This window comes from Chiloscyllium plagiosum, chromosome 2 (assembly GCF_004010195.1).
Source record: "Chiloscyllium plagiosum isolate BGI_BamShark_2017 chromosome 2, ASM401019v2, whole genome shotgun sequence".
NCBI classification, from domain to species: domain Eukaryota; kingdom Metazoa; phylum Chordata; class Chondrichthyes; order Orectolobiformes; family Hemiscylliidae; genus Chiloscyllium; species Chiloscyllium plagiosum.
In genome coordinates, this window is record NC_057711.1 from 27807288 (window position 1) to 27832939 (window position 25652).

At 38.3% G+C, this 25652-nt stretch overlaps 1 protein-coding gene across 2 annotated transcripts in view; it reads left to right on the forward strand.

Annotated features, from left to right (window-relative positions):
- LOC122557914 (erbin-like) overlaps positions 1–25652 on the forward strand; it is a 183357-nt gene that overhangs the window by 152473 nt on the left and 5232 nt on the right. For both annotated transcript variants that reach the window (XM_043706137.1, XM_043706127.1), the window contains 6 exons: positions 7370–7433; positions 8691–8765; positions 11709–11853; positions 16914–16986; positions 17240–17369; positions 24583–24698. In XM_043706137.1, coding sequence (XP_043562072.1) covers positions 7370–7433; positions 8691–8765; positions 11709–11853; positions 16914–16986; positions 17240–17369; positions 24583–24698 — 603 coding nt within the window. The remainder of the gene's footprint in view (positions 1–7369; positions 7434–8690; positions 8766–11708; positions 11854–16913; positions 16987–17239; positions 17370–24582; positions 24699–25652) is intronic.

Sequence of the window (25652 nt, forward strand, 5' to 3'; positions counted from 1 at the left end):
AGGTTTATAAAATAATGAGGGGCATGGGTAGGGTAAATAGACAAAGTCTTTTCCCTGGGGCTGGGGAGTTCAGAACTAGAGGGCATAGGTTTAGGGTGAGAGGGGAAAGATATAAAAGAAGCCTAAGGGGCAACCTTTTCATGCAGAGGGTGGTACGTGTATGGAATGAGCTGCCAGAGGAAGTAGTGGAGGCTGGTACAATTGCAACATTTAAGAGGCATTTGGATGGGTATATGAATAGGGAGGGTTTGGAGGGATATGGGCCGGGTGCTGACAGATGGGACTAGATTGGGTTGGGATATCTAGTCAGCATGGACAGGTTGGACTGAAGGGTCTGTTTCCATGTTGTACATCTCTCTGACTCAGTCAGCCTAGATACTAGTTGGCTGACTACAGCATCCAGCCTGCATTTGATTTGCTGCATTACTCCACATAAACTGGTAAACAAAGTTCCAGTTTTAGAACAGTACCCACCTGAGGCATATGCTATCACTTCCACGGCTGAAAGGCTGTAGGGTGCAAATTTAGACTTGATTAAATTGCATGTTCAAACAAAAGGTATCTTCCTCTGAAGAATATGTAAAGCTTTACTGTTGTTACAATACTGACAATCTCAACATACAAACAATGTAAAAATAAACTATTTTGACAAAGGGTCAGTTGGACTCAAAACATCAGCTCTTTTCTCTCCTTACACATGCTGCCAGACTTGCTGAGATTTTCCAGCATTTTCTCTTTTGGTTTCAGATTCCAGTATCCGCAGTAATTTGCTTTTAAAAATAAACTATGTTCTGGAAAACGATTAGTGTTGTTATGAAGCCAACTGATGGATGATATTGGTTAAGTCAGATTCCAGAGGGAGACCTGCTTCATGAGGAGAGAAAGCAGGAGAATGGGGATGGGAAACATACCAGCCATGATTGAGTAACAGGGCAGACTCAATGGGCCAAATGGTTTGTGTCTTATGGTCTTGATTGACCACAAGTTTTGTTGTTGTTTGTTTATTGTGCAGTCGGTCACTGAAATATTCGATCTACTTTAAATAAAGGAAATTAGAAGTTTATTATATATGAAAGAAAGGCACAAGCTATGTTTGGTTGCTTCTGACAAAAGTTAATGTGGAAAGAAGAAAAACAGAACGTGGCTTAATATAAGGCTGTGAATGTATCTTTGAAAATCAAGATGGGATTCACAAATGTGAATAAGTGTCTTATTGCATACTGGATTGATTTGAAAAATCTCTGTAAAAGGAGCTGAAATAGGTGATACTGTATGATGTCCACATAGTCATAGAGACATACAGCACTGAAACTGACCCTTCAGCCCAACTAGTCCATGCTGACCATAATCCTAAACTAAACTAGTCCCAGTGGCTGCACTTGGCCCATATCCCTCCAAACTTTTCTTATTCATGTACTTATCGAAATATCTCTTAAATATCCACACTTCCCCTGGAAGTTCATTCCACACATGAACCACTCTGTGTTTAAAAAAAGTTGCCTCTCATGTCCTTTTTAAACATTTCTCCTCTCACCCTAAAAGTATGCTCCTAAGTCTTGAAATCCCCCACCCTCTGGAAAAGACACTTGGTGTTGACCTTACTTATATCCATCATTATTTTATAAACCTTACTTATATCCATCATTATTTTATAAGCCTCTCAACCTCCTTTATGTTTGACAGTTCTGAATACTTGGGGTAGGCCTGGTGGTGCTGACATGTTCTAAGAGAATTTGGTCAGTATGATTGACCAGCATAATGTTGCTGTTACTTTCAAAATGAGTGATATTTGTGTCTGTATGAATTTTAATTCCATTGGGATTGGCAAAACAAGAGACAAAACTTACAATCATAAAAGGATTGGAGGACCTTTTAATCACTTAGAAGAGGAGTTATATAGTTGAAACAGGTGCTTGCTGAATTTAATGTTCAGGAGCACTAATGTATTTGGCATACGTATCCCAGTTAGACACTGGGAAAACCTTTGGCATTTGGAGAACCAGGCTTCAGTTGATCAGAACCTGAGTTCAAATCCTTTAATTAAATTAAATCCACCGGCTTTGTTAACATTTCTACAGTTTATATGTTCAATAGTTTTGTTTTATGTTTAATAGAACACTTTCAATGGGTCTCTATTTAATAGTTCGTTCATTTTTTTTATTCCATAGAGCATAATGATGTGGTATGCCAATTTAGCAAAGCCAAGTATCTTAGTTATGTACACCATGGCATTTGATGTTGCTACAATAATTTGTCTACAGTTGCAGCTTCAGCACCTTGTATCACCATAATTTGGGCATTGTTTCTTTGTACATTTAGGCACTGGTAACAACCTTTATCCATTATAGAATCCAAACCGTACAGATAGTTCAGCTCATTGAGTCTGCACCAAACTGCCAAGGAGCATCCCACTCCTATCCAGCCCCCAATCCCTGCATTCCTCATGACTAATCCACCTGGACTGCAAATCTTTGAGCATTTTGGGCAATTTATCATGGCTAATCCACCTAGACTGCACATCCCTGGGCACCACTGGCAATTTAGCATGGCCAATCCACCTAACCTGCACGCCTTTGGACTGTGGGAGAAAACCAGAACATCGAAAGGAAACCCACGCAGACACAGGGAGCATTTTCAAACTTGCAGTCACAGATTCCACCCAAGTCTGGAATTGAACCTGGGTCCCCTAGCACTGTGAGGTAGCAGTGCTAACCATTGTGCCAACCATTATGTTGTCAATTGTATGTTGTTTTGGTGGGTTGAAGGGTATTGTTGATAAGAGCTATACTTATATAGATTGAGATATAAAAAACAGGTGTTTATGAGTAAATAATCCATGTTCAGAAGTCTGGATGAAATCATAAATTAACCTTTTTAAATGAAGATCTGTTTTTCAACTTGAAAAATGAATGCTATTGCAATTGCATGATTATAGATTGGCTATTGCCCAGTCCTGAATATACAGGTAGCCCCCGCTATACCTGAAAGTAGACCATTCCCAAGAAATCTTTTATAAGCCGAAAATGGCATAAAATAAAGATGCATGATTTATATGGGGAAAAAGTATCACTGTTTTTCATAAAAGCGAAAATCCTCTTCGGGTTTTCAAAAATGCATATTAATGTCAGTCTTTCGTAAAAAGCAAAATCACATAAAGCAAACGTTCAAAAAGTGGGAGATACCTGTACTTGGAAAGATAGTTGTCCAATACATTTTATAAGTTCATAAAATATAGGAATAGAATTAAGCCAATCGGCCCATTGAGTCTACTCTGCCATTCAATCATGGCTGAAATGTTCCTCACCCCAATTTTCCAGCCTTCTCTCCATGTCCCTTCAACCCATTACCAATTAATAATCTGTCTAACCCTTCCCTAAGTGTATTCACTGTTTCAGCATCCACTTCACTTGGGGGATAGTGAATTCCACAGATTCACAACCCTTTGGGCGAAGTCTGTTTTAAATTTGCTACCCCTTACCCTAAGACTATGGCCTCACATCCTAGAATGCCCCACAAGAGGAAACATCCGCTCCACATCTGTTTGTTATGCAAGTCATACCTAATACCAAGGACATTGTTTGGATTAACTGTGGACAAGAGTATAGGTTCAGCCTTTCAGACTGCACAGCCAAGAAGTTTTCATAGCATGTGCATGTCATTTGGTTAATTTATCAAAGAACAATCAGCATTCTTTTCCAAACTCATCTTTTATTAACGTTTCACAATCTTGAACTATCTGATTTCCAAGTTAATTCAAGTCTGTTGGTTTTGACTCATAAAATGCAGCTGGGATTAGAGTTAGCATCAGTTAAAGATCAATTTTGTTTTGCTGTTGGGAGTTAAAATATTGTCAGATTGAGTGAAATGCTGTTAAAGAATATTCTTGTGCCAAAATTTACTACAGTTGGTGAATAAATGGCGCCTGTTGTTCGTTAGACTTGCCCGTGCCTGTTTGATTTACTAGATGTTTTACTAAATTACAGAAGTAGGTAAATGGGACCTGTGAACTTATAAACAATTGTGCATCCCTTTATAATCTATCAGATTGAAGAATTGCGGATTGACCATCACTGAATATAAGATTGAATTTAACACCCAAAGAGGGATAAAGATATTTTATTGGAAGAAGCCAAAAAAATAAAGAGGAGTAATTTTGTTTTTTCAAAAAAAGTCTCTCAAGGCCCAATACATATTTATTTACAGCAACATGTGGTGAAATACAGCAAAATCATGATGAATCTTGGCATTCTCCCACAAATCTGTTAAGTGGAGCTTCCGAATAGCTGAAATGACTGCTATATAACCCTACAACACACGGTCTGAAAAAGATTATAAATTAAAACATAGTAATGGAGTAAATAGATGGAAAACTATCTTTACTTTTCAGTTTACCCTTTACAATTGCTGGCCTATTGAAAGGCTTTGACAAATGCTCAGACTTAACCCAAGAAAAACAGTAATCCTTTTCTGCTTGGTGCATTGTGTTTGGATGTCGCAGTACTGTCTGCCATGTATCGGTGTAGTCAAGCATGTTTTTGGTGTTTTTGTGATGCTTAGTTGAAGAGCATACTGCATTTGCAATTGCCTCCTCTATTGTACATAGCACAGAGTCATCTTCCCTAGTGCATATTTCCGTAGTTGATTCTGCATAAGCTAGGCTGATTAGTTAACATGGTCATGTGAAAAGCCTACATAATTTAACTAATCCAGAATTACCAGTTCGTAATTTCAGTTTATCGTGGGCAGCATTCTATTGGATTTTCTCTTTTGCCAATGAGAATGACTGACTATTGTGATAAAATTGAAATTTTGTGACATCCAAATTTAACTCATCACAGTTTCACTTATGGACCTTTAAAAGGGCAACAGCTAGGCCTAATGTAAAGCTGACATTCTTTGTACAGCCAAATATCATATAATGTAGTTCTCTTGATGTTTCACTTTACCTGTTACCTGTCAGTGTTCCAGTTACTGTGCTTGGTGGCGGCAGAGTGGAAGTCGTCACTGGACTAGCAAAGGCAGTAGCTGTGCAGATTCACTGATGTGTCAGACAGCAATGTAGGTTTCTTTCTTGTTTGATTCACTGACCATGCGGTCACTGCTTTGCCCCTCTTCCTCCTTTTTAAAGTGCCATAGTTCTGGTCTCCCTCCTGTCGGAAAGACATTCTGAAATTTGAAAGGGTTCAGAAAAGATTTACAAGGATGTTGCCAGGGTTGAAGGGTTTGAGCTACAGGGAGAGGCTGAATAGGCTGGGGCTGTTTTTCCCTGGAGTGTCGGATGCTGAGGGGTGACCTTTTAGAGATTTATAAAATCATAAAATCATGGACAGGGTAAATAGACAAGGTATTTTCCCTGGGGTGGGGGAGTCCAGAACTAGAGTGCATAGGTTTAGGGTGAGGGGAAAAATTTAAAAGTGACCTAAGGGGCAACTTTTTCATGCAGAGGGTGGTGTGTATGTGGAATGAGCTACCAAAGGAAGTGGTGGAGACTTGTACAATTCCAACATTTAAAAGGCATCTTGGATAGGAAGGATTCAGGATGGGCCAAATGCTGGAAAATAGGACTAGATGTATTTAGGATATCATATGGTTGGCATGGATGAATTGGACCAAAGAGTCTGTTTCTGTGCTGTACATCTCGATGACTCTGTGAACATTGATGGTTGCAGAAAACCCATCTGGTTCACTATTGTCTTTCAGGGAAAGAAATCCACCATCCTTTCCTACATGTGACTGCAAACCTACAGCCTTTTGGTTAACTTTTAACCGCCCTCTGAAATGCTTGAGCTGACTGTTCAGTTCAAGGCAGTTAGACAAGGACAACAAATGTCAGCATTGCCAGTGATGTCAACATCCGATGAAAGAATAAAGCAAAACTTTCTTTTAAGAACAGAAACATAAAGACATTCTGAACAAAAGTAAAAGCTGAGAGAATTGCACTCTACCAGTAATTCTTCATTCCAGAGTGACAGTTTGGTGGTAATTCAGATTTTTCACACCTTTAAAGGGGTGCTTGGACTAAATCGAGCAAGCCTTGATTTTTTTTTGTTGCAAGTGTTGTTCATATCTGCCATTTAAGCACAGACATATAAAGCTGCTGAACTGTTTGGAATTGGTGAGGTTCTATTTTTGGTACTGAAACAGCACAGCTCGATTGTGGTTGATCTGTTTGACCGTGTATCGACTCTCACTTGAAGTTGCTGTTTGACTTACACTTAACAAATGACAAGTGTCTTTGTGTCTCTATTATCTTCACAGTACATTCTGACCCATTGTAATTAGCTAATCAGCTGTTACAGGTCCAGGACTTGTTTTGAAGTTGGACCTAGCTGCCCACAGAAACTTTCGTGTAATGCTCATTTTATACAAACTGGAAGACTTTGTTTGAAATAACATTTCAGCAAACAACCTGTTATCAATCAAGATTTTATCACTGTGATGATCAGAACAATGAACTATCAGTATATTTTCCATGTTAGTGTGAAGGAATTTATATTCTCGCTCTTCTTGTGTGACCATTTGAAAAAAACATTTTAAGGGTACTTGAACATTTTGAGTCTTGCCATCTGTTTCAAATTACAAGCTACTCGGAATGTCAGACTAACCTGATATCACAGCAAATGGAAGAGAGTTAAAGCTATAACTAAGTATGGTTTGCTTGTCTGAAATAAACATGCATTCAATTTTTTTTAAAAGCAATTGATTTATTATAATAATTTCCAATGGTGATTGATTTAAACAAACCAACCACATTTTGCTTTAGAATTACAAGACTGAAAGACCGTGTAATGCTGGATTTCCCACTAACCTACAATGTAATTTATGAAGCAGACAAAAACAGAAATTGCTGGAGAAACTCAATAGGTTTGGCAGTGTCTGTAGAGAGAAAAACAGAGTTAACGTTTGGAGTCCAGTGACCCCTCCTTCAGTACGGGAAAGGGTCTGAAGGAGGACCATTGCACTTGAAACATTAACTCTGTTTTTCTATCCATTGTTTCAAGTCCAGTAGCCCTCCTTCAGACCCCCTTTCATATTGAAGAAAGCTCACTGGACTCAACGTTAACTGTCTTTCTCTCTACAGATGCTGCCAAACCTGCTGAGTTTCTCCAGCAAGTCCTGGCTTTGTTTGTTTCAAATCTCCAGCATCTGGGGTTCTTTTTATTTTGGTTCTGAAACAATTGTACATGTTGTAAAATCTCACCAATGTCATTTTGTTTAAAAAGCAAACAATCCCAGAATAGAAAACTTCTTTTAAAAATCTGTAATCTAAATACCTGTGTCTCAAAAATATCTCTGGATGTTCAGTAATCTGTTTCATGACCACTGCTTTGCTTTTCTGTATCTTACTTTTGGGCCTTAATCTTTATAGAACCATGAGCAGACTCACCCAGTTGGAGAGATTAGATTTGGGAAGTAATGAATTCACAGAAGTGGTAAGTAGTTCCAGGAAAATAAATACTCACTGGTGCATATCTTAGTTATTTGTAAAGCACTTAATTCTTGTTTTAAAACATATTTTTGGAATGCCTTCAGGAACATCGTTGTATTGTTCATTCAGATGTAGGAAAGGTTACCTTAAGGCACAACATTTAAAATTATATTGCAAAACAGAAGTTAAAAATGTAATCAAACTTGGAAAAGAGTTTGTAATCAGGATTTACAAAGCTGAGAAGATTGTCAGCAAGGTAAAGGTCAAGGCAAAAACAATGGCAAGGTTTATCATTCAATTGAAAATTTGTATAGGTTTCTGTAAGATCGTAGGAACAGGGATAAACCATCCGAAACCCCCCAAGCCTGTTCTGTCATTCAATAGGAGAATGTCTAATTTGACATTTCCTCACGTCCATGTTCCTGTCCATTCCCCATATCCCTTGATTTCCCTGCTGATGAAGATTTTATCTCAGCATTAAATATGCGCAGCACCCTGCCCCCAAAGTGCTCAATGGCAAAGAATTCCAAAGACCTGCAACTCTGTGAAAATAACTTCCTCCTTATTTCCATCTGAATTTGGGGCCCCATTATTCTGAGATTATGCCCTCTCGTCATAAATTCTTACATGAGGGAAGTATTCTCTCAGCTGTTACCTGGTTAAGCCCCTTAAGAATCCTATATGTTTAATTGAGATCACCTTCATTTTTCTGAACTCCAGTGAGTAGAGTCCTGACCTATGCTCCTCTATACCATGGAACATTGTGGTAAACTTTCTCTGAATTGCTTCTAATGAAATAATATCTTTCCTTTAATAAGCAAACCAAAGACTGCACTCAGTACTCCAAATGTGGTCTAACCGGCACCTTGTACAGTTGCTGTAAGACTTTGCTACTCTTATATTCCAACCCCTTTGAAATAAGGGCCAACATTCCATTATCCTTGCTGGCTACCTGCTGCACCATGATGTGCAGATCTGTATTCTTCTAAAAACACACTTGGTTTAAAACTTAGAGCCAAGTTGCATTAATTTTTGTTAATGCTATGTAACCTGTTTTATCTTCATTCCAAAAGAAATCTCAGTCTAACTTACTGTTTCTGAATTTCAACCAGAGATATTCTTTCCAAATAGGCTGATTTAATTATAACTGCTGATCAAATGGTTTAGAAAGATACGTAGAGTCCTTTTGAACAACACATCAGTGCTTTGATTTTATATATGCTTTTCTTTAAATGTCTCTTCTGATTTGTTTCCCTATTAGCCTGAAGTATTAGAACAACTGACTGCACTAAAGGAGTTTTGGATGGATGGCAATAGACTTGCAATTCTCCCGGGGGTATGTGTCGTGCTGTGGCGCTAATTGATGCTGCACTAATTTAACCACATAGTTATAAAATGAATATTACATAAATTTAATTGGGTGAAATGAAATTGGAAACTCATTAACTCTTTTGGTTCTTGACCACAAGCATTCAATTGATGCTGAACAATTTTCCCTTAAATACTATGCTAATTCAAGTTGACAATGAGTAGTGAAAATGTGGCTTGGGGAATAGTGTTTCCAAAACACAAAAATTGAGTTTCATAAAGAGTAGTGGAGCACGGCGAAAGTAGATTATGAAACAGTGCAAGTGACCAAAGTTAGAAGCTTCTAAAACTTCGAGAGAGAGAGAGAGAGAGAGACAGCAGGGTTAGCAGCTTCATAAAGTATGAGAGGGAAGAGCAGTGACAGCAGCTTCTGAAACAGTGCTTGAGAATGGGAAAAGATGGTGAGATAGCTTTGTTAATAAAGGAAGGTATCAGTGTTGTGGTGATTAGTGATATTGGTGCAATAGATCATGATGTCAAATCAGTTTGGGTGGCAATAAGGGATAACAAGGGAAAGAAGTCATGGGCAAGAGTCAAATATAAGCCCCAAGAAGTTGCCTCACTAAAGGGCAAATTATAAATTGGGAATTGATGGACATGTGTAAGAAAGGCTACAATTTTCATTGGTGATTTAATTTGTAATTTGATTGGACAAATTCGATAAGGTAAGGTAACATGAAACTTACTTCGTACAATACATCAAGAATCGTTTCTTAGATCAGTATGTTGCAGAATGTACCCAGGAACAAGCTATTTTAGATTGAGGTAGTAATACAGGATTAATAAGTGATCTTGTTGTTAAAGATTCTCGAGGGTAGCAATCACAATGTGACACAATTTCAATTTTAGTTTGAGGGAGAACAACGCCGATCTAAAAATAGATCTTCAACTTAAAATAAGGGCAGCTACAGTGAGGTGAAGAGAGAGTTGTCTAATGTGATTAGGAAGGTAGTCAAAAGTTAAGGGATGTGACCGCACTCAAGAGGATGCAGATGAAGTTTACCAGGATGTTGCCTGGGCTGGAGAGTTTCAGGTATGGAGAGAGACTGGACAGATTGGGGCTGTTTTCCTTGGAACAGAGGAAATTGAGAGAGACTTGAATGAGGGACATAGGTCGACAGGAAGAAATCTTCAATCTCGAAAGAGGAATCAATGACATGGGGGCATAGATTTAAGGTAAGGAATAGGAGGTTTAGAGGAGATGTGAAGTTTTTAATCCAGAGGGTGGTGGGAATTTGGGACTCGCTGCTTAAGAAGTTTTTAGATGTGCGCCTGTGATGCCAAGTGCTGGAAAATGGAATTGGAATGATTCTGTGTTTTTTTGACTGATGTGGATGTGTTGAGCGAAAGGGGCCTTTTCTGTGACTATCAGGAAAAGCTAGGGACCCTGTAGGGGTATAAAATGGTTATATCCTTCAAACTTTATCTGTGGAACCAATTATTTTCATGTTACAATGTCATAGTGCACCAGTTTAACCAGGATAATTTGATTCTGAAAGGTGTTTGTTTTTGTTTTGAGGTGGTCGAAATGATGGTCTTATTGTGATCCAACATATTCTCCTGCAATTGCATGAGACCATTTAGCTTTCAAGAAGGTTTAACTTCCACTGTTAATAACTGAGAGGGTAAATTCTGGTATTGGCTGAAAATCCAGATTCTGAAAAAGTATTTGAAGTGTCATCCGTTTGTTAGCTATCTCTTCTCAATGTGCTGTTTGCATAAGAGTGTCACAGGTATTGTGGCAGGTTTCAGGTATGCTGACATAGCCAAAATAGCTCATATGAAATAATATTTGAAATGGAGCATTTGTAATAATTCCAAACAAAATGCCATGCATTTTTTTTCTTAGAGGCGGTTGAACATTCTTTGCTTGTGATTGTTCTTTTAAATTCTTTTAGGATTTTAGTTTAGTTACATGAGATGCTAATCGTTTACTAAATACGTAGGTCATGTATTTTGGTTTTTTTCTGGAAGGGAAAGTCCTTTTTATGTATAAGTGATGCAAAGAAGCATGTTTTTACTTTGCATCCTTACATTTAATGTTGGGGAAATTTGGATTAGTTGACAGGAGTTTTTTGAGTTCATATCATTTGGGTTTACTTATTAACTGAAAGTGGATAGATAGGAGAATCTATGGCATGATTCCTGAGCAATTTCAAGGTATTACACCTGAATTACTATTCTGCCAAATTTTATCAATTTATTGATGTGGTATGAAACTGAACTTGAATTAGCTGTGTATATAATAAATGTTTTTCCTGACAATGAGGGAATCTTGTGTTATAATTGAGATGAGACCTACTGTGTACACTCTAATAATTGAATTTGGGCTATAATTTTGAGCAGTACTCCTGATTCATATGGTTGTGTGCTGGGGTTGAGCATCTTGAGCATCAGAGCTCCCACAGTTTTTGGCAAGTGCAGAATTTTGCTTGCTGTCCTACAGTGGTTTTTTCTTTACCAGTTTTCTGCACTCCTTAGAGATCTTGGTTCCTTCCAATGACATTGTTCCATGGGCACTGGTTGTCCTTCACAATGTCTGCGCAAACACATCATTTATGTGTGAGTCTGGGTGGTGAATGTTACCAAACTGTTCAATTTGGAGGAACATACATCTGAATTTGATCATATCTCATACTTGGAAATATGCAGTTTCAGCAAGATTTTTCCCATTTGAACTCCATTTCCTGCAAAACATCAAGGCCAGTTTTTGTCCTACAACATTGCCCTCACTGTGCTCTACTTGTTCACCAGTCATTACTGTTAGAATCTGAGGCTTTTTTAGTATGTTTGTGTCAGATACTGTGCCTGAGCAACTGAACTGTCAAAGGGGCTCTTAATTGGTATTATCTCTGTGATATAAATGTAACTGAATATTAAATTTCTGCTCTATTTATTTTCTTTCTTTTAGTTTATTGGCAAATTAAAGCAGTTGACCTACTTGGATGTTTCCAAAAACAATGTGGAAATGATTGATGATGCCATATCAGGTTGTGAGAACCTTCAGGATTTGCTGCTGTCTAGCAACGTGCTCCAACAGCTCCCTGAAACAATTGGTTTGTTACTTCCAAGTGTATAATATATTTGTGAATGTTTGTAAAAGAAAGTATTCTTTGTCTAAAAGTATTGCATTAACAATACCTTATTACACTTGTATATAAACTTAACTAGAATATTTCTGTCTCACATAATTTTAATGGTATTTCAATCCGTGATCAACTAGGGTTTTTTGAAATAACAATCCAAAAAATAAGAGCCATTTGAATTGCAAATATCAATTTATTCCAAGATTTCCAATATCTCTATACTCTTATTGCATAATTAACATTTATATTAATGTAGAAAACTGGTAATGCTAGAGCTGCAGGGCAATGTGAAACTATTAAGTTTATAATTTATAGGACAATTTTTAAAATGTAATGTCAGCTGCTTAACATCTGTCTAATTTCTCTTAGAATGTTAATGCCACAGAATTTGACATGTCACATTCTCTCTGATGCTCAAGACAATAGTTTATTCTTTAGCAACACTCATTGAATAAATTAGAACAAGGCCATCATTGTAAAACCAATGGTATTTGCTGATATGTTATGGTAAAATGTGAAAACGTGTTGTAACTCTTATTATTTCTAAAAGTTATTAAGTTTGTAAAGCTTGGTGATTTATATTTTGTTGCTACTTTATTATTCTGGATAGAGCTCATTTACAGTTTGCTTTTCCTAGTAGTTACAAGTAATATCATTTTCAAGATTGTAACCTAAATTTGTTGTCGTTTGGATATATTTCACCTTATACACTATGCTGAAAATTAAAATCAATGTCTTGAGATGAGGGAATACATGTTGAGGATATACAAAGCAACTTGCAGTTCATGAGGAAAGCGCACCAAAGTTCCATGTTGGTTTACCTTTTTTATCACCAAGTGAATCTCTCAATCTGCTTTAGCCAACAACTCTTTGTAGACTTAGACTCCTAGAATCATCAAATCCACACTAACCCTTCAAAGACCATCCAACCCTATCTGTGTAATCCAGCAGTTGCTGTGGCTAATTCATCTAGCCTGCACATCCCTGGACTCTATGGACAATTTAGCATGACCAATCCACCTAACCTGCACATCTTTGGACTGTGGGAGGAAATTGCAGCATCCAGAGGAAACCCATGCAGATACGGGGAGAATGCACAAATTCCACACAGTCAGTCACCAAGGGTAGGATCAAACCTGGGTCCCTGGTGCTGTGAGGTAGCAGTGCTAACCACTGAGCTACCATACGTAAGTTGAGAAACATAAATAAGGCCGAATGTTGTTTTGCTTCACAACACTATGTTTAGATGGCAGAAAATGAGAATAAAATTGAACAGATTCAGTGAGGTTAGATTAGGACTGTCATTATCTCTTAAGCTATGTTTACCTTGAGAGTTGAAAAGGGTGGCGCTGGAAAAGTACAGCAGTTCAGGCAGCATCTGAAGAGCAGGAAAGTTGACATTTCAGGTATAAGCCCATCATCAGGAATGTGGAGGGGGTAAGAGATAAATGGACGACGGGTGGGGCTCAGGAGAAGTAGGTGGGAAGGTGGATGCAGTTGGGGGGTGTGATTGTGTGATAGGTCAGTGGGGAGGTTGGAGCGGATAGGTGAGAAGGAAGATGGACAGGTCAAGAGGGTGATACCTTTATTCGATACTGTATTCTTGAGCAAGAAAGCCAGAAAATCCCAGCACAACACCATAATAATCAATATGTTTCTTTGCAGTGGTCACATCTTGAAATAATTAGATTTCGATTACTTACAGTGTGGAAACAAACCCTTCGGCCCAACAAATCCACACCGTCCTGCCGAAGCGCAACCCACCCAGACCCCCTCCCGTACATTTACCCCTTCACCTAACACTACGGGCAATTTAGGATGGCCAGTTCACCTAACCTGCACATTTTTGGACTGTGGGAGGAAACCGGAGCACCCGGAGGAAACCCATGCAGACACGGGGAGAATTGTGCAAACTCCATACAGTCTGTTGCCTGAGGTGGGAATTGAACCCGGGTCTCTGGCGCTGTGTGGCAGTTACAGTCTTGGAAGTTGGAGACGATAAATGAATGTTCACTTTTTCTTGCTTTACTGAGCACTTCACCATTGAATACTGTAATTTATCCTAACTGTTTAACATCCTACTCAAGCCTTTAAGAGTAAAATTAAATTGATATTTATTTTGAATGAATTTAAGCTTCATCTACTGAGTACTTGATCACTATAAAAGTGGTTGCTGCCCAAATTGCTGAAAGCTTTGCCAAATTTTATGACCGGTAAAATCTTACACTGTGTAACTAGAACAAAAACTACAGACTAAGAAAGTAATATTAACCTCTGATTGAATCAGAAGGCAGCATTCTGATATATGTGGCTTTATAATGGCTTAAAGAGGTGTCCTTTTTTGTCCTTTTTTTATGAAGTATGGAACAGAGATGGAGAGCAGTCTGATCAAAGCCAGTAGAGTAAACAGCTTGTGAGGCCGTGGGTATTTTATTTAAAATTGGAACAATAGAAGCAGCCTGAGTGGGTGGGGTCAAGCTTCTGCAGAACCATGCTTTTTAGTTTTAGCTTTCTGCAGTTGTTGGGGTCTTGAAGCTGGATGTGGAAGCTCTTATTTCTGTCTCCGTAATACCTAAAAGCTGGGGTTCTGGTCTTGCTGTTAGAACTGCATGCAAGACAATCAATTTTATGAATTTGTGTTTGCCAAGAGTGTATTTATGGAATGTTACTGTACTGGAGCAGTTAATTAGTGGTTGTTAATATATTTATTTTCCTAAGCATTTTGATAGTTATATTTAAGCCCATTCTTTTATTTTTATTTTTGTCAGTATTTTAACTGTAGTATAACAATAAAGTGTTTCTTTTGCTTAAAGTCAAGTAGGTTAACAAACTAAATTGCATCTGGAATGCAACTCCTTATGTTCACCTTTAAAATGAGAGATAGTCAAGGTCGAGGCTATGTTCTTAATATATTTTGAGGGGGTTTGGTCTGGTCCATAGCACATCTGTTTATTCTATAATAAGGCATTGCAAAATGAGAAAAAAGTAAGAGTGAAGACTTAAAGTCAGCTTGACTAACAGGCTATGAGAAAAGAGTAGTGGCTTAATTTCAGCCATGCAGGTGGAGGCAAGTTTACATATCAGCGCACAAGTAGGGAACTGGAATAGGCCGTGTGGCTGTTCAGGTCTGCACTGCCATTTGATAAAATGATGGTTGACTTGACTTTGCTCCCATACCCTTTGATTTCCCCCTTCGATTCAATGTTCACTCTAACCCAGCTGTAAATACATGTCTAAAAGAGATTTATATTAAAAAAAAATTGGATAAGCACAGTGGCCTGGATTTTGATATCAGTGGTGAACAAATGATGCTAACAATCAATGTGCTTTGAGCTATCCATAGAATTTTATTGAGTGTTTCTGTGGCAACTTATGGGTATTGGAGAATTATTGAAGGCAGTGCTGTCTACAGGGGATCTGAGCTATGTATGAGTAAGGCAAGCAATGACATGTCTCTTCAACCCATCTGATTGAAAAATTCCTAGTGAAAATCACAGTCTAACCAAGAAGTGAGTGTTAAAATATTTAATGTGATTTAATCTTATCTCCTGTACACTGGTCTCGCAGGCAATAAGAAAAGTTTGATAAGTCTTTGCATTTTCAATATTTTTATGAAATTCTCTACAACAGTACAGTACGTTTGGAACAATGAAACCAGTGCTTAACTGTTTGTTTGAGACTCCTTAATAATCATTAATAATCATTAAAAATGAACTCCTATCTGAATGGACAAGCCGTACTTTTTTTTCTGGCATATTTGCTGGGAATTACTGTGATATCATATCCTTCTGAATGTCTAAAGCTAAATCTGTTGGTGAGATATCAGTGCAGTGTAGGCTACAGAAAAGCAAGGTAAATCTGATAACTTCCCAACTTCTGCATTTAATTCAGTACATGCAGATGAGTAAACTGCTGTCTAATATATTTCTTAATAATGGTAAGCCAGGATAGTTCCATTTCACTACTGCTGTAAAATCAGCATAACAAAGATGTCGACTGATACGTTAAATTGGGTGAGAAAAGTTCTGGCAGATGGAGTATCATGTGGGAAACACAAAGTTGTTCACCTTGGCAGGAAGGAAAGAAAAGCAGAGTATTACTGAAATGGAGAATATCTGCAGAATTCTGAGATACATAGGGATCTGCTGTTTTAGTGCATGAATCACAAAAAAAAGTACGCCGGTGTAGCACGTAATTAGGATGGTGTCCATTAGTAGGATGCTGTCCTTTACTGTGAGAGGAATTGAACATAAGCATGTTATACAGGGCATTGGTGAGATGGCATTTTGAATACTGTGTTCAGTTTTTTTGTCTCTCTTTATTCCGAGAAGGATGTAATTGTGTTGGAGTCAGTTCAGAAGAAGTTTATTAGATTGGTACCTGGGATGAGTGGAATGTCATATGAGGACAGATAGAACAGACTGTGGGCTTGCTTTCATTAGAGCAGAAGAGTGAAAAGTGATTTGTTGAAACTTATCAGATGTTTGAAAGGTCTTGACCAGGTGGATGTAAACGGGATGCTTCCTCTTATGAAGAGTAAGGGAATTCTATTGTAAAATTGGGGGCTGACTTTGAGAACAGAGATGAAGGGGAAGCTTTTCTCTTGAATGTCGTGCAACTTTGAACTCTGCTTTATAAGGCAGTGGAGGCACGTTTATTGAATATGTTAAGGCAGAGGTACAGTAGACAGATTCTTGTAAGGCAAGGGAATCAAAGTATAACGGGGGTAGATAGGAATGTGGAATTTAGAACATGAACAAGTCAGCCATAATCTTAATGAATGGCAAAGTAGATTTCAAGGACTGAATGATCGACTTGTGCTCTTAATTTGTATATTTGAACCTAGCCACCAGCATACTGTAAAACTGCATATCCTGTCACGAGTCATGCATTCAACAGGATAATTTCCTCTTTTTTTGGATTTTACCAATGTAATTTAAACAAATGGCAATATTTTATAGTTTTTAGCTGAAATTCTTGTGGGATCTAATGTCTACCTCTTGATAAAGTATTTTTTACAATTGTTGCAGGATCTCTTAAGAAGCTAACTGCGCTCAAAGTGGATGAAAACCAACTGCTAAGCTTGCCAGATTCAGTGGGAGGGTAGGTTTTTGAGATTAGTTTTAAAAGAAAATCTGTAATACAAATAAATTGTTGTAAAATGACATGTTCGCCTCAGTAAGAAATCATTTTGTATGCTTCTTGGTTTGTTGTAGGAGTCCTTGTCAAAGGAATCCTTTGTCAGCAATGCATCTTTAATGTGGTTTAGCCAATCTGAATTTTGTTTTGAGAACAGAGAAGTGTGTAAACCAATACATTCTTAGTTATGTGCAATTATGTATGTGTATTTCTGTAGGCTTTCATGTTTGGAAGAATTTGATTGCAGTTTTAATGAAATTGAAGCTCTGCCTCCTACAATTGGGCAATTACAAAATCAAAGAACATTTGCAGCAGATCATAACTTCATAACAGAGCTTCCTTCAGAGGTAATTTTTAAAAATTTAACTCTTGCTTTGTACATATACCTCATGTTTACGAAAGCAACCATCATTGTTTTCAAGGATTTGAGTTTTGAAGATTGTGGAAAAATGTATTTCATTCATTACTTTGGGAATTGTGTCTCACTAACTTGATTACGACTTCAAAAAACTCCATGAAGAGGAATGATGAGGGCAAAGCGGTGGACATGATCTATAAGGACCAATAAGGCGTTCAGCAAGGTTCCTCATGGTAGACTTGGTTATCAAGGTTAGATCACTTGGAATACAGGGAGAACTAGCCATTTGGATATAGAGCTGGCTCGAAGGTAGGAACTAGAGCGTGGTGGTGGTTGCATTTCAGACTGGAGGCCTGTGACCAACAGTGTGCCAGAAGAATCAATGTTGCGTCCACTGCTTTCCGTTATTCATATAAATGATTTTGGATGTGAACATAGGAGGTATGTTTAGTAAGTTTGCAGGTGACACCAAAATTGGTGGTGTAGCGGACAGCAAAGAAGGTTACCTCCAATTACAACGGGATCTTGATCAGATGGACCGATGGTCCGAGGAGTGGCAGAAGGAGTTAAAATTAGATAAATGTGAGGTGCTGTGTTTTGGAAAGTCAATCAGAGCAGGACTTATACACTTAACGATAAGGTCCTGAGGGGTGTTGGTGAACAAACAGACTTGAGTGCAGTTTCATAGTTCCTTGAAAGTAGAGTCGCAGGTAGACAAAATAGTGAAAAATGCTTTTGGTATGTTTCTCTTTATTGTTCTATGCATTGAGTATAGGAGTTAGGAGGTCATGTTGCAGCCGTACACGACATTGGTTAGGCCACTTTGGAATACTGTGTGCAATTCTGGTCTCCTTCCTATTCAGAAGGATGTTGTGAAACTTGAAAGGATTCAGGAAAGATTTACAAGAATGTTGCCAGGATTGGAGAGTTTGAGCTATAGGGAGACGTTGAATAGGCTTGGGCTGTTTTCCCTGGAGCATCAGAGACTGAGGGGCGACCTTATAGAGGTTTATAAAATCATGAGAGGTGTGGATAGAGTGAATAGACATGGTCTTTTCCCTGGAATGGGGGAGTCCAAAACTAGAGGGCATAGATTTAAGATGAGAGGGAAAAATTTAAAAGGGACCTAAGCGGAAGCTTTTCATGCAGACAGTGGTGTGTGTGTATGGAATGAACTGCCAGAGGAAATGGTAGATGCTGGTACAGTTACAACATTAAAAAAAGCATCTGTTTGGGCATATGAATAGGAAGGAAATAGAAGGATATAGCCAAACGTGACTAGATTTATTTAGGGTATCTGGTTGGCATGGAAAGGTTGGACCAAAGGGTCTGTTTCCATACTGTACAGCTCTGTCTCTCTATGATTCTTTGGGTAACTGGAGGCAGAGATTGATAAATTCTTGATCTCACAAGGAATTAAGGGCTACAGAGAGAGTGCGGGTAAGTGGAATTGAAACGCCCATCAGCCATGATTGAATGGCAGAGTGGACTCAATGGACCGAATGACCTTCCTTCTACTCCTATGTCTTGTGGTCTTATGCTTGTCTTAAAATAGTCAATGAAAAGTCATGTCAGACATGAACATTTTTCTTGTCAAGGAATTCCAAGGAAAATATATTTTTATAATAATTGACAGTCATTTCATTGTCACCACCATACCAGCTTCTAATTCCACATTTTTCATTGAATTCAAATTTCATCATCTGCCTGAGGTAGAATTTGAACCTATGTTTCAAGAACCTAAGCCTGAAGTTCTTGATTGCTGGCTCATTGAGATAGAAACACAGTCATATCAGACTTGAAACAGTATTTCCTCTGTTACTCTGACGGTGAATGCGACCAGATCTGTTGAGTTTCTCCAGCACTTTGTTCTCATTTAATTTTCCTTTATTGTGTGTGTGATTTCAAAGATATTTATGTCTTTATATTTCAAGCAGTTACTCAGTCTTACATCTTTGCTAAATAAGTGATTTTTTTTTTAAAAAACAAAATCATTCATGAGATGAACTGTTGTTGACTGAGCCAGCATTTGGTATCCACCCTCATTACTCTGGCAAGGATAATGGTGAGCTGCTTTCTTGAACTGCTGCAGTCTTTGGTGTGTTGGAATACCAGCTGTGCTGTTTGGGAGTTTACAGGATTTTGATCCAGTAACAGTAATGGACAGTGATCAAATTTCAAGTCCCGATGGTGTGTGGCTTGAAGGAGAATTTGTAGGTTGTGGTGTCCCCGTGCATCTGCTAGTCTTGATCATCATGATGATTGATGGAGTGTCAATTAAGTGGCTGCTTTGAGCTGGATGGTGTGAAGCTTCTTGTGTATCTTAGAGTTGCACTCATCAAGTGGAATATTGTCCCACAGTTCTGACTTGTGCCTTGTAGATGGTGGACAGTCACTGGGGAGACAGGAGATGAGTTACTCACCGTGGAATTTCGCGCATTAATTATTAGAATCCTGGAAGCCCTACAGTGCAGAAAAAGGCCATTCAGTCCATTAAGTCTGCACCAGTTCTCTGAAGAGCATCCATCTAGACCCATCTTTGTTCTTTTGTTCTTTATACCTTATATCCATAACCCACAACACACGTTTACCATGGCTAATCCACCTAACCTGCACATCTTTGGACTGTGAGAAGAAACAGGACAACCCAGCAGAAACCCATGCAAACTCCACCCAGGCAGTCAGCTAAGACAGGAATCAGACCTGGGTCCCTATGCGGCAACAGTGCTGCTGAGTAATTTTATATTATTTTATTAAACAAATTACAAACCAGTTTACAAAAAACATTGACAGCTGTACACAAAAGACAGCAATTTTACAAGGGAGAGGAGCAGCAAAGCTAGGCCCCGAACCCTACTGTTCAACCATTTCGCAGGGAGAGGAGGACAAACCTCAAATCCCAGTTCCACATATGACAAGACAGTGACAATGACATTTATACATTAGACAATACCGTTACATACAAAAGTGCAGCTGAGTAATTTTAGATTTTTTTTAAAAAAATCTGATTGGCTGTTTTCATTTTGATTCTAAATCAGAGAAAGCACATGATTGGCTATTTCATTAGCTGGGTAAAACAATTAAATTCATGCAGTGACCAGTGATATAATGAGACTAGAGTGCACTTCTGTAATATCACTGGTAACACCTTACCTTCTTGAATTGTAATTCTTTGATACTTCTCAGCATAATTAAATGCTACATTTCTGTAAGTCTGTTTAGTGCTCATATCTGTATTCATAGCTTGGATATTTTATTTCAAAGTTATTTATCTTAACAATTAAAGCCTTTTTTTGCCTAATAAATATTGCATTTATGTTTTTGCTGGATCCCAGTCTGACTATAAGTTTAAGTAGCCTACACATAACTAATGTTGGATTCCTGATTAGAGTCATAGAGATGTACGGTACGGAAACAGATTCTTTCATCCAACTTGTCTGTGCCAACTAGATATCCTAAATAAATCTAGTCCCATTTGCCAGCATTGAGCCCAACTTGCTCTAAACCCTTCCTATTCATATAATCCATCCAGATGCCTTTTTAAATGTTGTTATTGTACCAGCCTCCACCATCTCCTCTGGCAGCTTATTCCATACACACACCACCGTCTGCGTGAAAACATTGCCTCTTAGTCCCTTTTAAATCTTTGCCCTCTCACCTTAAACCTTTGTCCTCCCCTATCCTGAGGAAAAGACCTTGGCTACTCCCCCCATCCATGCCCCTCATGATTTTATAAACCTCTGGAAGGTCATCCCCTCAGCTTCCAACACTCTAGGGGAAAATAGGTCCAACCTATTCAGACTCTTCCCTCGTGCTCAAACCCTCTACACATGGCAACATCGTTGTAAATCTTTTCTGAACCTGTGTTAGTGAAGTGGAGTAATTTTTGACTGGATAATGTAATTTAAAGTAGAGATCAACTAGGATCTAATTAAGTGGATCAGGCATAAGGGCACATTGGCTTCTCCATATTCCTAACTGCAATATGTTCCAAAAATGTGCAAACTAGTATCATCAAGTGACCTACTCTTACCTTGCAATACACTATACTGGAAGAACTAATTGAAGAAGATTTCACACAATAGAGGAAAATAAGAGCTAGGACCAGGCTGCTCAGCCATTTGATACAAACACGGCTGATCTCATCTCACCCTCAAGTCTACTTTCCTGTACGTACTCCATACCACTATAACCCATTGCTAATTAAAAATCTATCTCCATGTTGCACCATCCACCGCACTCTGGGGTAGTGAATTCCACAAATTCATTACCCTTTGAGTGAAGTCATTTCTTCTCATCTGTTTTAATTTTTCTCCCCCTTATCCTAAAACTATGATCTCTTATTCTAGATTGCCCTACAAAGGAAACATTCTTTCTGCATTTACATTATCAATTCACTTTAGCACTTTTACGTACCTCAGTTGGATTTCTTTCATTTGCTCTAACTCTAGGCCTCCTCTCTCCTCTCTCTGCGTTCGCCGTTTTAAAACACACACGGACACACACACACCACGATTGTACTTGGGCGACAGGATCCTACCTACATCAGACTTGATCATAACCAAGGGACCACCAGTAGTCTAGTCAGTGTCTACGTGAAATGTCATAGATTTACATGGCATTCACGTAAAAATAAAGAAACTGGTCCCATCTGTTGTCTCAGAGCGTCTTGCAGCCAGAATGTGAATAAATGTTACTGCAATGTTACGTCCAGATCTGTCCTGACTTATTTTATTCACAATAAAAAAAAACAAACGCATTCATTTTCACCTCCTCCCCCGCCCTTCCATGATTTCCACCTATTATATCGCCACGTTAAAACTAAGACATGCTAAAACCGCACGTGTCCCAGTGCCAACACTCTCCCCCTCACCCCAGTCCCCACTATTCTTTTTGCTGAGCAGGACAGACGCTTATGAATGGGGCGAGAACGCTCAAAAATCAAACAGAGTACTCACTTGCGCGGATTGAGAAGTTTCGAAGCTCCGGCGTCAGTTCCCTCCCTCACTCACTCCACTCCCCTCCCTCACTCCCCTCCCCTCTTCTCCTCTCCTCCCCTCTCCTCTCCTCTCCTCTCCTCTCCTCCCCCCTCTGTATAAGACAGATCCTTCATTTCTGGAATCCATCTAATGATTCTCCTCTAAATTGCCTCCAATGCAACTCATCCCTCCTCAATTAAGGGGACCAAAGCTTTACGATTTCTGTACGTGCTGCCTAACTAATGCATTGTCGCAACAACACTTGCCTACATTTGTACTCTATTGCTTTAGCAATAAGTGTCTAAATTCCATTTGTCTTCCTTATTATCAGCTGTAACAGTGTGCTAGTTTTCTGTGATTCATACATGAGGACATCCAGATCCCTTGACCTGGAAGCACTCTGAAGTTTCTCTTTATTCAGAAAATAAGTTGCCTTTCAATTCATCTGACCAAAATGGATAAACATCATACTTATTGAGTTAACATGCCAATTGTCTTTGCCATCCATTGTCTGTACTGTAATGTTTTCTGTGGAATTTCTACGAGTAACATATTTTACAACTGCAAAACATTCAAATGAGGAGATATCATGCACTGTTTGTCTTTGCCATTTGTTTTTGCACTTTTTGTATCTTTGATCAGTGTACAATTGTGAACTGTTACACATTTAATAAAACTGTTGTTCATCTTATGCACTTTTCCAGCACACTAATACTGATCTGCTTTGTCTGAGCTTGTGCCTTAACTTGAGTTCCTTTTTGGAATAGTCAATCCTAATTTTGCTATAGGGTTGGATTGCCATTTTGTCATCCTGTCAAAATCTTTTATGTTTTACATAGCATCTTTAATGTAAAATCATATTATTTTTCTAAGTTTCAAGGTTATTTTTGAAGTTTGTGCACAAACACCAACGTCCATTAATCTCTTGCTAATGTTTGTGCTAAAATTAAGAATTTAATAATAATAAAACTTAAACACTATCCATTTTACAATGAAATCAAACAAATGGCATCTGTAGACTTATGTTTTTCAGCACATTACTGAGTAAAATAGAACTTTTACTGGGGAACTTTGTTTCTAACTTTTTACAAAAGAGTCAGCCATTTTTTATTGGTCATGGTAACCCTACAATCAGGCTTCATACTCCATTATATATGTTTTGTCCTCTATGTGCCTTCATATCAAAGATTTACCCTGGTACTGTATAGAACTTGTAATGACCTGTGCTTCACTTCCCCCTTAGGAAGTACATTTCATATTCCCTATCCCTTACGTGGAAAAAAAAATGACATCAGTCGTTACAACCGGTGGCAACATTTCCATACAGGAATTGTAAAACCTCTTTGGATGCTCTTCATTAAGGAAAATTAAGTAATACAGAAATTGACAGATGACAGTTATCTCCTAGCAGTATGTTATTAAGGTCAACATTAATTAGACCATTTTCATTGTGTTGTCTGCTGATATCACACACTGGAAATGTAGAAATATTGAAATTTAACTTTGTTCTGACTTTAGAGAGGGCTGCCATGATAAAGGGGATGTTCATGTTTTGTAATTTGAGCTTCCTGTCTTCTCTTGCCTGAATGGAAATCCCATCCAAAGCAGATTAGTTTAGGATAACATGACATGATAAATTTCTTTGAGTTCGTCAAGTTTTAACTACATAGTCATCAAATAAAGACAAAACTGTGACTTACAGGAATTCATCTAGTGATGCAGAATTAATGCTACCATATCAGTGGTGTACCTCACCTGAGCTGTTAATGTTCTGCTGAAATGAGCTGCAACATTAAAGAACTAGTAAAAGCTGAAATAACTAAATCAGACTCAAAAGCTCAGCAGGTCTGGCAGCATCTGTGGAGAGAAAGCAGAGTCAACATTTCGAATCAAGTGACTCTTCCTTACAACTCAGCACTTCTGAGGAAGGGTCACTCGATCCGAAGTGGTAGCTCTGTTTCCATTGAAGAACCAGCAATGTGTTTGCTGTATGGCTGCAGTTTCTGCAAAGTTGGTGACCTTATTATCATTTGACCTTCATGCTGTCTCTAATATTCTGCTATGTAATCATGTGTTTTTAAATATTATTAAAAATTTCATCGAAAGCACCTGATTAGGAAATTAGTTCTACTTGATGTCTTTGTGTTGGTTAAAGGTTAGGTGCTATAATTTACACTTTTCTATTGTACATGTCTGAAATTGTGACAATTTGATTTACCTCAGATTGGTAACTGGAAGAATGTGACTGTGCTGTTCCTTCATTCCAACAAATTGGAGTACTTGCCTGAAGAAATGGGAGAGATGCAGAAACTGAAAGTCATTAATCTCAGTGACAACCGGTTGGTAATCCAGAATTAAGTGGCACTTGGCAGAAATGCTGCTGTTTTTCAAAATACCTTTGCCTATAGTTCAAGAGAATTTAAGGCCAGATTAAATGATTCATTATTTTGTGATTTTAATATTTCTAAGTATAATTTACATTTGTCTATGTATGTTCCAATTAAGCTTCCTTTGACTTTTTTTTTAAATGAGTTTAAATGGGATGTTGGGGAGAAAGTGAGGTCTGCAGATGCTGGAGATCAGAGCTGGAAATGTGTTGCTGGAAAAGCGCAGCAGGTCAGGCAGCATCCAGGGAACAGGAGAATCGACGTTTCGGGCAGGGCTTATGCCCGAAACGTCGATTCTCCTGTTCCCTGGATGCTGCCTGACCTGCTGCGCTTTTCCAGCAACACATTTCCAGCTTAAATGGGATGTTGGCTCAACTGTGCCACAATTTGTAGAGTAGTGAAATGTTGCAGCATTTTTTGAAACCGGTTGTATTTGGATATATCCATCCATAACACAAGTGAAATTCTGTTATGCAAGCTTGGAGGATTTTGATGTCCTGAGATTCTCATGGAAATTAATTCTGTACTTGTCACTTAAATATCTCTGATTGTTGATAGGGAAAAATGCTTTTTTTGTCTTTGAAAATATGATGCTTCGAAGTGTGTAATAAATTGAACTTTGTGAATTTTTATATGGAGTACCAAAAGGTAGGATCACAAAGCATGTGATGTAAAGAGACTCTGACCCTCAAGCCCATTCTTTAGGGCCTTGTGTGGAACAAATTACCAGTAGAATTAATTTTACAATTTAACCTGAGTTGACACATAATTATAGAAACAAGTGGACCTTATTCTGTCACTTTACAGAGTTAGTCAGGTGCACATCTGTGTTGGTAAAATAAACAGAAATTGCAAGAAAATTTCAGTGCAGTATCTGTGCAGAGGAAATAGAGTTAGCATTTCAGG